Raw genomic sequence first — 13,513 nt, forward strand, 5'->3', positions numbered from 1 at the left:
CTAGAATCCCAGGACCTACTACTGGGTATTTTAATGGCACCTGTGCCTGCTGCATTCATAGCAAAGGTTTGCTAGTCCTATAATAACAACTCCAAACCCAACTGATTTAAAATTATATTAAATATAAAATTTAATGCATTTACAAGAAAAAGTACCCACTTTCATACCATTTGCATATACTGAAAGAAATAGTAAAGGTAAGGCACAATGACTAGAAGAACCTCATGACAATAAGCCCTTCCTATTATATAAAGCAATAACATTTTTGGCGAGAAGTAATTATACAGCTGGGCACTCAAAAGGCTTAATAATTTACTGTGATGCCCTGAATAGATACTTAATATAGGCTTCACATAGTTTACAACTGCCATTTGGAATCTGAATGATTCTTTAAATCAAAATGGATGTTCCCTTTAAGATTAAAAACAAAACAAACAGAAGGTTGTGGTGTGCCATTTAGTTAAAGCTGTTCTAACATTCTCAAGTTAAGAAGAGCTTCCCATAAAAAAGAATAGTGTGGCAGACAAGACTTAAACACTTCCTTCTTCTCACATGCCTGATAGCGACAGTGAAGGAAAGGGCATGATCCATGAGGTGGTTCTATATCTCTGCAGTTTTTCTGGCTACTGCTGTGACACTTTTCCTATTTCCATACTACATGGCTTTGTAGTGCACAGTTTCTTTCTGACTCCTGGCTATTTTATATAGCTGCACAGCAAGCTTTTAAGAAAGTGACTCAAGACAGTGGAAGAAGTTATTAAAGTGTGTAACAACAGCCAAAAAAGGTTTTGTTTGTTTTGCATGATGTACTGCTTTCTGCATGCATCTCTTTGTGCCACATATCCACAGACATCTGGATCCTGTCCTATATCTGCAAAGTTTTGTGCTGCAGAATTTTGTGAGAATTAGTGTGGATTGTCCTCACAAAAAGGTTCATTATATAAATTAAATTGTCAGTAGTCCCTGGTCAGGGTGCCGACAAGATCCTTTCTAGCTAGAAAACCCACCCCTGTTGACATGCAGTAGGCAGTTCTCAAACTTATTTTCAAATATTTCAAATATAAAAATCAAGTTCTGTCACTGAAACAGTGTCTGTTTAACTCAGAATGAATAAAACACTGCAAGGGTATGCAAAATAATTTAGCATACCTCACTACTTTTGTTTTTTACTACACCCAATATTTAGAGCCATCATTTTATCAGCATACCATCTCCTATCCAGACTATCCTTCCCAACACACATAATAAAGTCAGAGATTACAATGTGAACTTACTCTGTATATTACTCTTACTCTTCCAACTAAGCAATGAGAACATGCTTTAGGGACCCCTCAACAGGACAGTCCTTTATGAGATTGAGTTTTCAGAAAAGTTCTTTTATACAGTTGTTTCTTTTAACAGGCATTAAACAAAGTCGCCTTATTTTAAACTATATGACTGGACACACACACACACACACACAAAAGTGACAATAAACTAAGTCACAAAGATGCCTTGTGAATTAGTTGCCATTAGTCTAAACTTTCACCTAGGTTTCAATAAGTAACATTATAAATGCAAAATGACCTTAAAACAAAAAAGCACAGTGATCAGTCCACAACTGTCAACAAGGCACCAGATGTTCAGGAAAAACATTTCACTTGTTCTGCATAGATAGATCACAGGACCAGTTATTTGCATTTCATAATCTAATAGGTTAAGCAAAATGTCTTAGCCTTTATTAGACAGATGTTGGCTGAAGAGACGTTGATATCTCTGACCATACTTTGAAATAAGTTACATTCCATTGAACATGCATAACAGAGCCTACAAACATTTGACAATTAAGAAATAGGGTGTGATAACCAATGTCACACAAGCAGACTTCCGCTCAAGCAGCAGGATTTCTCCTGCCTCTCTTCCCCACTACAGCCATTCAAAGCAGATTTCAGGAGCTCAGATTGAAGGGGAGGCTGGAGAAACCCTACTGCATGAACAGAAGTCCATTCCAGTGACAACCAGACACCGTTAGATTCTACCCAAAGAATTCTAATGCAACGTTCTCATTCTAAGCAGACACTGGAGTAATATCTTGTTTGCTTTCCTCAACAAGCGGACGATCTCCTTCTGTTTCAAAGTTGAGATTTACAAATGTACTACAGGTTGTAGCCTCTGGCTGAGCTGTATGGACAGCAGTCCCCTCTTGACTCTGGTTCTGCTGCTCTTGAAACCTTCTTTCTGCTTCTTCTGACATCTTATTCTCTTCCTCCTCTTCCTCTTCCTAAAAAAAACAAACCTCACATGTTGTAAAACCATCAGGACTCCATTAATTCATATATCCTGAGCATATTAATGTGTATCAAAATCATTTACCGCTGCCACGTTGTTGCTACTACTGCAGCATGTTAGTACTGCAATGCTCTTAAGTACCCATTCCAACATGAAAGGTCAACTTAACATTAGAAAACATTAATGCAATCTACATGCTTCTCAACAGAAAGAATGGCAATATTGTTTTGAAACAAAGTTCATTTTCTACAGATCAGCATTAAATATGGAAGCCTCTCATCAAAAGATTTTTTCATGTCTGGGAAATGGTAGTAAAACTATCAAAGTAGCCTCTGAACAGAAGTTGGGATTTGCAACTTTAGGAACCAGTTCTTCCTGAAGCATTACCTTCTGAAATACAAAGAAGCATTTCTTCTGCTTCAAATGTAAATTAGAGGGTAACACCCTTAACTTCCTCTTACAAAGAAAAACAACTAATACAAATTAGAATATCATTTGAATTATAAATCAGATGTATGGTAGTGGTTTCTCAGTTTTAATTGATATCCCTCACCATGTAATTCCTTCCAGTGTAGCAAACTATTTCCTATTATATTAGGCCAACGTAGGTTAAAGTCAATTTGAAAAGTACATACAACAAAGCATGTTTTCCTGAAGAGATTGCATCTGGGATGTACTCTTAAGTTTCCCATTTTAAAATGTCCTGTCAAATGGACTTAAAAGGGAGAGTGAAAACAAGTTACCGGTAACTACAGAATAAAAGGTGTTGACATTGATAGATTTTTAGAGAACTAAAATATGACATCTTTAAACCATTTTATATTAAGAAACCAGACTATTATGCAGTACATTTTAGTAAATCTGTTTGTAATTCCTACACTGTTAAAAGGGTACAAAAAGGCACACACCTCTTTCTTCATTCTGTAGTATTCATCTATGGCATACTGGTATTTTGGCGTACTGATTCCCAAAACAGAGGCAATCTTTTCACCAAGGAAGTCACACGCTGAATAAATAAAACACAGTTATGAATGTTGCAGCCTTACCAAGCAAACTTGTGAGCAGTTTCCCATTAGCATTCTGCATCATCTTACATTTATTTATTTGAAGAAATGATTATATACCACTGTATCATAAAAATTTGAAACATTCACAAAGCAGCAGGAAGGGGTCCCCCCACCCATTATTCTACTTCCTTAGTTTTTGTGTCTACTTGTACAAGCCAAAACATGAACCACACAAACTATGGAAACGAAACCAAATAAAAAGTGACAGCACAGACCAGACAATAAAAGACTACACCCTTTACACCCAAAACCTTACAGAGTGAAGGTTGTTTGGGCTTTTCATGAAAATACCCACTAAAAAAGATTGCTGTAAGTTTAAATTTTCTCCAAATGTACCTGAACAAGGATATTCCAACTCCCCTTTTAGTGCTTTAACACCAGGACCAAAGGTGTTTCAGTGGTAAACTAGATGTATAAAACAAAAGATGGCAAGATGTGTCATCGCTGCACAATGGGTCACTGCGCTAGAGCTGCTTGAGCTGGCCTCCTCCTTATACTTATCTGCTCTACAGTCAAGTGAAGAAGCCACAATCGTTCAGCTCAGAGTATGTATAGCTTGCAGGCATCAAATGCTGGATGAGCGGGTGTACACACACAACCCGAAAAAGGGCAGGGGAGACTACCACAAACTTGCCCTTTTACTAAAAGCTTTTCATCATCCTAAGTCTGTCCACAAATTACACACATGTCTTCACATAATAACCTGTTGGTCAATGTGTGCAACACTTCTCTTGTGACTTTTTAATACTTTTTAAAAAAAATACCCCCCATCTGTCCAATTCCCACCTGAGACACTCCCCAGCCCCGTGACTTCTTAAAATGATGGAATAAACTGAAGGAGGAAGCCAAGGAGAACAGTCAACAAGAAAGGAGGTCATAACATTAATTGCAATAAATGGTTATCTAATTTTGTACCCTAGTGCTGCATCTTTTAATCAACCTATAAAACAGAACAGAAGGCATGTGTAGAAAATGAAGACTGGGTTTCACTGTAATATGTTTTTCAGAGTAATATGCCACCCACTCATGTCAGACTATAGCGAAGTGTAGGCACTGAAATATGCAGCACTAGACATACTTATGTGAGGAAAAATAGTATTCAGTACTTCCTTTTAAACTTTTAAGAAAACACTGGATAAACCAAGTAAATGGGAGCTTTCATCACTTCACTAGACTTCCTTCTGCAGGTTAAGGAATGATTTGGGGTTTTGCATATCAGTAACTCACTTTCATGCAGTGACGGAGGAAGGCTCCGCAGTACCCGGGGTGGCAAAGGAAGCGCCTGGGGGCGGGGCGTCGTGACGTCACAATGTGACGTCACAGCGCCCCACCCCCAGGGCGTTTCTGGGAGTGCCGCCGCCGCTTCTGCAGCCCCCTTTTAAGCTGAAGAGCCCCCTTTTAAGCTCTGTGGCTCAAAAGGAGGCCGTGGAAGCGGCGGTCCGACGACAGAGTGCGCCTGCGTGAAATGTGGCGCAGGTGCACTCCGTCGTCGGGCCGTGCGCTGCCGCTCCCTGGGTGACGGAGCGGCAGCGCGTGGGAATGGTGGGAGGGGCTGCCGCTTATCACCCCCACGCGCCGCCGTTTGCTCCGTTGCCCCGGGAGCAGCAGCACCGCACACACCGTGCGCTGCTGCTCCCGGCGGACGGAGTGAGCGGTGGCACGTGGGGGTGATAAGCGGCAGCCCCTCCCACCATTCCCACACTGCTGGTCACCCCGGAAGCAGCAGCACTGCACGGACGGGGTGCTCGCTCAGCCGTGCGCTGTTGCTCCTGGGGTGACGGAGGGAGCGGCAGCGCATGGGAATGGTGGGAGGGAATGGTGGGAATGGCTGCTTGTCACCCCCACCCTCCCCTGTCACCCGGGGCGTACTGCCCCCACCACACACCCCTAGCGACGCCCCTGCTTTCATGGCTTCCTTTCAGTCCCATACCACTTGTCACTTCATTATAACTTATTTTGTTTTCTGTTGTTCTTAGACACAGAGAGACAGAGAATACATACATACCTGATAGTGTTGATGTGGCTACTCTTAGCATCTGAAACCACAAATAGGGCCCCCAAGTTAGTGTTGCCTGCAATAAATACAGGTTAAGTTCATTTATGTTACACATCTGAAAGACTTTTATTTTATTTCATGTGTCTCGCGTAAGTTGTATCCAATGGTGGTGTTAGGCAAGGGGAAGTACTTCTGCTTGCACAAGCGGAGCATCCAATTTTCATTGACCCCTCTTCATAGTACAGCCCTCTGCAATAGTTCCCATACTGTTCCCAACCCTCAGGAGCAGCTTGCCAGAGGGAGTGATGGGCTGCAGTGTGTAGGGAGAATTGGTGGGATTCAGTTGTCCAGCCATGCGTGAGCAGAAGTGCTTCCACTCGCCTAAGGCTATCAATGAATGTAACGCCGAATGTCTTTATTGGTTGACTTGGGTATAACAAGATCAACACCACCAATGGAAATGGGGGAGAAGCAGGAAAAGTGACCTGAAAACATGCTGCCCTCATCTCTTCACCATACCTTCCTCTAACATTTTAAATTGTTTATCACGGAGATGAATTTCAGTTGCTAAGCTGCCAAGAACAGGGCCTTTTTGTAGTGGCACCCACCCTGTATATTGTAGAATACCCACCCTGAATATATTTGGTTGGCAACACAACGCCTTATAAATGTTCACATGAAGAAATTATAGCTCTTCCAATCAGATAGAAAATCATATTACTTATATCCTGTGCTTCTGAATATATGCATAAATGTAGAAACATAGAAAGCTTCATTAAACCAAGTCAGACAATTTGTCCCACTTTCCCAATATTGTCTGATGGAAACACAGTGGTCCATGTGTAGCAGCAAAACCAGACACCTTCATTTGCTCCACCTGCAGTAAAACATGTCTCTCCCATATTGGTTTCTCCAGCCACAGCAGGCGCTGTAATTCTCCAACAGTTTGACCTCACTCCCCAATGGCACACACTTCCATTGTCTCCCGAAACAGACAGATGCCAACAACCTGCACATGCTAGGAATTGAACCTGGAACCTTCTGCATGCAAAGCATCTGCTCTGCTCTCACTTCCTCTATTCTGCAGATACAATACTTAAGATGGCAATAGCATTTAGGAGCCAATTTGCCATTGCAAATGCAGAATTTGCCACACCAGAAAGTTTACAAAAATGAAATCTTGATATATATCTGACATGCATTAACAATGCAAGGAAGTAAAGCTATAATTATCCTGTTTTAAATAAAAATGCAGCGTAAAACATGAACCTTTTCTTCTTGGTATGTTTCAAAACTAAAGCTATATTGACACAAAGATTGGCTAGTTCAAACCTTACCTGAAGGAGAAGAGAAGAAGAGTTTGGATTTGATATCCCGCTTTATCACTACCCGAAGGAGTCTCAAAGCAACTAACATTCTCCTTTCCCTTCCTCCCCCACAACAAACACTCTGTGAGGTGAGTGGGGCTGAGAGACTTCAGAGAAGTGTGACTAGCCCAAGGTCACCCAGCAGCTGCATGGGGAGGAGTGGAAACACAACCCAGTTTACCAGATTAAGTCTACCACTCTTAACCACTAAACCACACTGGCTCTCATTTAATGGCCCTCTATTTAATTATCAGAAACTGATAATTAAATACAAACACTTTAATCTATTCTGGGTATTGATCAAGTCCTTAAATGATGGGGTCAGAATCTTAAGAGCCCTGCATGTATGCCCAAGCACTTTCTGAATTTCTTTTACAACTGCAACTATCTACCCTGCAGGAAGGCTTTCCAAGGGTCCCCCCCCCCCCAAGCTTTCTGGCAGGGCTTTTCAGGGAAGGGAAAATCCTAATGTGTGAGTGGAACTACTACTTACAGCAATTGTAAATATTCAGGACCCTTAGAAGCAAACTGGTACTTATGTGGGGTTTACAGAAAAAGGCAAGAACAAATGTTAACAGACTTATTATTCAATGTTCTCAATGCTCATCTGCAAAAACCAAGGTATCTTTGAAGGAAGAAAAATGCACATTTGTATTCTCTGGCCCATTCTGGTGAAACAACAGTTCACAGGCTGAAAACTTCCTCCCCCCCCCCCATGCCACAAACTTCTATATAGATTCATTTGTTGTTACTCTTTTTAGCTACCTATGTAGATTTTTGGGCATAGTCATAGGCACAAGTCATAGGCAGGGGTAGGTGAATACGTACTTCTGATTTAAAAGTGCAGGCTTTGAAATAAGTCTGTATTATTAAAGCTATGGTTTCAGACCAGAAGTAAACCATTTTATTTTAGGTTCTGCGTATATTTGTAAAGAAGCCAACACCAGCCAAGTTCCATTTTTTAAGGCTGCTGCGTTTCCATTAAAAGTCCTAATATGTCAGTTCACCAAGGCAAATTTAATGAGCAGGTGCTAGTCTTTGTAAATGTACCCTTTTATACCACAACTGAAATAATAAGCTATCAACATGGCACTGTCAGAAAACAGACCATTTATTCGTCTGTATAGATATCCTACAGCATTTTTGCCAAGGCACCAGAGCTCAGCTGGGGATATTCTTTTTCTATGCCTCATTTATATTGCTGGGGCTCACACAATATGCCACAGGTGACAGCAATCCTTTCTCAGCTGTACCACAATATGATGTTTCGGCACTTGTTGAAGACCTATTTATTTGTCCTAACATTTGCTGGTTTTCACTGCCAAGCTTCAAGTGTTATATTTTAAATTAATGTTTTCAACTGTGTATTGATGTATTTATGATTTTAATTTACTGTTACTTTATTTTGTATATTGCTCTGCAACTCTAGAGTGAAGGGCGTTATACAAATAAATAAATAAAAACATTTATCCTATCAAATAATACTATAATGAAAGCAAGTTATGCAGCAGAAGATGGTTCTACTGTCATTTCATTTTAAATTTGTATAATAAAATGTCACACAAAGAAGGCTTATGATGTGTACTATGAAGCTGTAAAAGGATGGATTGTTTTTTGCAGATTCTATTCCACTATGCTTTGGACACAGTTGCATTCTGCACTCCAGCGTCTTTCTTTCTCTCTCTGCCTTCCTTGCAACACAATGCAAGTCAATAGTACCTCTCTCTGTTCTGAGACAGAATTGCTATTCAGATGCGAGATCTTGGCCTAGTAATAGGGCATGTCTAATGTAAAATTAATGGCATTCAGTAAAATATTTCCTTCTAGAAACTGAGTAAACACAAAGCAACAAACCTGAATTGTACTGATGATGTTGACCTAGTTGCATGTTTATTTCAAACAGCACTTTGCCCCTAAATATATTGCAATATTCAAGATTTCTTACAGAAGCAGTTGAACATTTTAGTGTCTGTTTGTATAAAAAATTCAGCCCTGGGAGGGCCAAACAAGACCAAAACAGGATATGAGGCACTGTGTTGAATATACAACATAGTATATTTAGGCCAATACGTAGCTGAAAAAAGAAAGCATCCTTTATTCTGCACATGTATTCTCTGAAATGCACAGAAGTAATTTTTTTTGTATGCTTTTATGGAATAACCACTAGCACAAGGAACCTATGGCCCTCCAGATGCTGTTGGACTCCAACTTCTATCAGCGCCAGGAAGCATGACCAATGGTCGAAGTTGATGGGAGTTGCATTCAACAATATTGGGAGGGCCAGATGTTTCCTACCCCTGTCTCAACCATCCATCATCACCACAAATCCAGAAAAGAGGGTTGGTTAAACAAAACTGGCATGCCAAACAGAACACTTAACACCCCTCAGGATACAAACAGAAACCTGGGTTCGTCTTGTTTAAATAAACACATACACTTCTATAGCACACTCAAATATTCAAAACACTACAAATATTGGTTTCCATTATGAGTTTCCACTTGCTTCTACCCAATTTTTATCAATTCATCCCTCCCGCTGCAGTATCTCCAATGCCCATTCTTCACTTTTCAAGAATGTTCCCAAAACTAAGGAACTGCTTTTTGGTGTATGGGGGAGGAAGAGGGAGAGAAAACTCCATTATGCAAGCAGAGTTTCATTTGCGCTACTCTGCATCCAAGCCATTATCTCAGTACAGTTGTACCTTGGAAGTCGAATGGAATCCATTCCGGAAGTCTATTCGGCTTCCAAAACGTTCGGAAACCAAAGCGCGGCTTCTGATTGGCTGTGGAAGCCCCGTCAGACGTTTGGGTTCCAAAGAACATTCACAAACCAGAACACTCACTCCCAGGTTTGTGGTGTTCGGGAGCCAAACGTCTGAGTACCAAGGCGTTCAGGATCCAAGGTATGAACTGTGCAAGGAAGGTCAGATTCATTTCCCTATTTCAGATGTGGGTGGGGTGGAGGGTTGTGGCTAAAATACAGTGGATGCTCAGGTTGCGAACGTGATCCATGCGGGAGGAATGTTCGCAACCCGCAGTGTTCACAATCTGCAGTGCCGGTACTTCCAGGTTCGGTGCAAGCGCAACCCAAAAAAACATAACCTGCAGTGTTCGCAACCTGAGGTATGACTGTAGTTCAGGTTGTCTAGCGCCATATTGCAAGTTCATTGGCCAACTGTGACAGAGGCAGATTTAGGGACCGTGACCAATTCAGGCTCACTGGGCACAAAGCCCACAACAACACTGCAGCTTTGATTTAGAATGTAGCATAAGAGGGAGGGGTGCCAAACATTGGCATCGCTAAAATTTGAGGCCCCAAGGTCCACCACTGACCAAGATCTGAAACTGTACAGGCCATTTTGCATGCATCCAATTGTGGTGCAATTGCCAACACAAAGGTCATTTTGGACCCGGAAGAGGGCAGAACAGGGGTGGGGCGGAACGGGCGCAGAACAGGGCATCACAGGCTGGGACAGGCTTATGCATGCTCCACCAATGCGTGTGGGGGCTAGGAATGGAACTTCCACACAAAATGATTGCTGCCTATACAGTGGTACCTTGATTTACAACCATAATCCGTTCTGGAGGTCCGTTTGTAAACCAAAACAGGTTGTAACCCAAGGCGCACTTTTGCCAATGGGGCCTCCAAAAAAAAATGGTTCGTAATCCCAAAAAAGGGGGGGGGGGTTGTAATCCAAAAAAAAAGGTTGCAAACCAGGACACACACTTCCGGGTTTGACGTGTTTGTAATCCAAAACGTATGCAAACCAAGATGTATGCATACCAAGGTACCACTGCATTTTTAAAGACAGCACGTTATGACAATTAAATAGTCCTCTTCCTATGGAAAGAGATTTCTCAGAACAGGATAAACATAAGAGTTAACAGAATTTTATTACTCCATTTGGGTAACATTATGAATCATGAAAAACAAACAAATTTCAGAAACAAACCTACTGGATCAACAGAAGGCAAGAGGTCTTTTTTCTCCTGCTGCTCATCCTCCTCTTCATCTGTGCTGTATTCTTCCATGGTTTCTCCACTTGCAAAGTGGATGACCCTTCTTGGAATTTTCTTCTTTTTTCCGATGACTCCAAGTTCCACATTCTCAAAGCCTCTATCGCCATTTACATGCAACTGAAATAAGAGAGGGCAACTTGTCAGTTGCAAAAATGCCCACATGATGAAGGATAGAAGACAGGCCTGTTAGGGAAGTTTTTAATGTTTGATGTTTTATCATGTTTTTAATATTGTTGGGAGGTGCCAAGAGTGGCTGGGGAAACCCAGCCAGATGGGCAGGATATAAGTAATAAATTTGTTGTTGTTGTTGTTAACAATAATAATCATAATAATAATATTGAACAGCTTTACAGCAAGTTCAACTTCTTTGCAGACCACCACTAAAATATTCTTCCATAAATTTTACAATTACATTTTACCCACAGCTTGGGGACAGAGGGACGTCTAATTTTAAAGGAATTTTATGGAATGCTTGTAAATTGCCTTCAGACATGTGTGAAGGCACTTCATAAGTAAATATAAACACTGCCATATGTTGTTAAATGCCTATCTAAAATAACCATTATTTCCTGATCACTTTGTTTTCAGTGTTTTTTCATCTATCCCTACAATACATCTGGGAGGCAAATCATTCTTATTTTGAATTTGCAGCTAGTAAGTGAGGTTGTGACACAACAAATTTGCTCAAGGCTACCCAAGCAATCCCTGACTGAGCATCTTTGCTCCTACAGAGGATGAGATGGTTGGACAGTGTTCTCGATACTACTAACATGAGTTTGGCCAAACTGCGAGAGGCAGTGAAGGATAGGCGTGCTTGGCGTGCTCTGGTCCATGGGGTCACAAAGAGTCGCACACGACTGAACAACTGAACAACAACAAATAAACAAAATGTGTATCATGCCAATTTAAATTTTTCCCTTTGTTTGTATTTAACATTGAGCATCCCTTCTTTACAGTTGCCACTCAAGCATTAATATTATTAAATATCCATCAGTGTTTTTGTAGCCAAAAGTATACAAACTAAAGCTTTATGAACTATTTAGCCTTCTAAGGTACTTTTTTTTAAAGAGCATCCTTTACATGTAAGGCAACTGTTTGTCACTGCTTTTGCCAAGTTTTCACAGGTGAAAGTCAAAGCCTGTCCATGTAATATTAAACAGGCTGATTTGTAACAGGTATCTGCTTACAGGAGGAGCTCGAAGAAATCAGAACAGCTGATATATGTGTGAAGTACAAAGGCAATATCAAGGCAGAAGGTAGATGGTGCACATAATAATTTGATGAATAAATGGTATTTGTAAATTTATTCATATGTGTATGAAAAACAGGCTACTAGTTAATTTATTAAATGCAAATGATGACATTATAACTACTAAAAATTCTGGATCTTGAAGTCCTGTAAAACAGAATGGATTAGTCCTGGATTTGTGAAAAGTTAAGGATGAACTGTTTAACCGGCTTCACTACAAAATTCTTTTCAGATCGTGTTTTCACCAATAAAATAAGCCTAGCAGTTCTACACGGGAATTAGCACAATCCTGTTATCATGAAATAAAGATGTTCCGGTGCTTTAAAAGACAGAACCGTGTTCACTCCTAAAGCGTTCAGATGTGACACTGCTGTGTTTGATAAATAAATAAATAAATAAATAAATAAATAAATAAATCAGCCTTTTTGGAACTGCTGAGAATCTTTTTGCCTGTAACCAGCTTCTTCTGAAAAGATGGGCAACACCTCCAGCCCACAGGTAACCAGAGACTGGATAGCATTCTCTGCAAGCGATGCTGCTATAAAAGTGTAGGCAATCTGAACGACAGCATTTAATCAACTACACAAACCCCTCTTTACAACCTTCCAAGGTTCCGCCGATACTGAACCGGGTCCTAACCACACCCAGCATCATCACCACCAGGAATCACAAGACTACAAAAAAGAAGCGCGATTGGCACGGGGAGGGGGAGGGAGAGGAAGCAGCAGCAGCATACAAATAAGTTGGGGGGAAAGCACATCGCCCACAGGCCAGGTCGTGGCTGCAAATAAAGCATGCGCGAGTTGCACATTTAGGGAAATTGTAAGTGGTTTCCAAGGAGCGATGGAGGAGCCGCCTTTAAACGCTTTGCACGACCTCCATAGGACAAGACACCAAAGGCTCCCCTTAGCAGACCCTGTTTGTGAGGAAGGCAAAGGCTGCAGCGAGGAAGGGCGCAGCACACCCCCTTGCGCCAAGCAAAGGAGGGCAAGGCTGCCCCTTCTTCTCCCCTCAGCCCTCAGACAGGGCGGAGACCGAGGCATGGCGAGAGACGGGCTGAAGGTGTCATGGAGGAGGAGGAGGAGGCTGGGTCAGGTGAGCGGCTTCCCCCACCGCCGCCGAAGAGGCTCCCTAGACGGAGCGGCGGGGAAAGAGACTCACCTGCTCTTGCTCCATGGCGAAGGCGGTGACAGCGACGGCGGCTGGGGCGCAATACAGAGTGATGGCGGACAGCCCCTGCTCCATACTCCCACCGCCCTCAGCCCAGCCTGAGGGAGACTGGCAGCAGCGGGGCTCGCGCCAGGCCGAACCCTCCTCCTCCTCCCGGGCGGAGGCCCTGGGAAGTGAGCTCATAGAAAGGCCGGCTCCGGCGGCCCCGCCCTGGCTCGCCGGTTGCTAGGAGACCAGGAAGAGCCCTCTCGCTGAGGCCCTCTAGCGGCAGAGGAGGCGAGGGCATCGGTAGATGCGGCGGCCTAGCTTCTCTCTGCCACTGCCAGTGGGCAGGTGTGTGTCCTCCCCCCCCCCTCCACGGTTCTTCGGTTAGGGG

General features: G+C 42.2%; 1 protein-coding gene across 1 annotated transcript; it reads right to left on the reverse strand.

Annotated features, from left to right (window-relative positions):
- Positions 1-112: 112 nt before the first annotated feature.
- FAM177A1 (family with sequence similarity 177 member A1) lies at positions 113-13,313 on the reverse strand. Its single transcript, XM_033143630.1, has 5 exons — positions 13,129-13,313; positions 10,656-10,835; positions 5,341-5,407; positions 3,177-3,274; positions 113-2,260 (listed from the first exon to the last, which is right to left on the reverse strand). Exons 1-5 carry the CDS (start codon positions 13,210-13,212, stop codon positions 2,048-2,050), a joined length of 642 nt encoding a protein of 213 aa, XP_032999521.1. The 5' UTR covers positions 13,213-13,313; the 3' UTR covers positions 113-2,047.
- Positions 13,314-13,513: the final 200 nt, after the last annotated feature.

The sequence above is a fragment of the Lacerta agilis genome, chromosome 1 (assembly GCF_009819535.1).
Source record: "Lacerta agilis isolate rLacAgi1 chromosome 1, rLacAgi1.pri, whole genome shotgun sequence".
Classification (NCBI taxonomy): domain Eukaryota; kingdom Metazoa; phylum Chordata; class Lepidosauria; order Squamata; family Lacertidae; genus Lacerta; species Lacerta agilis.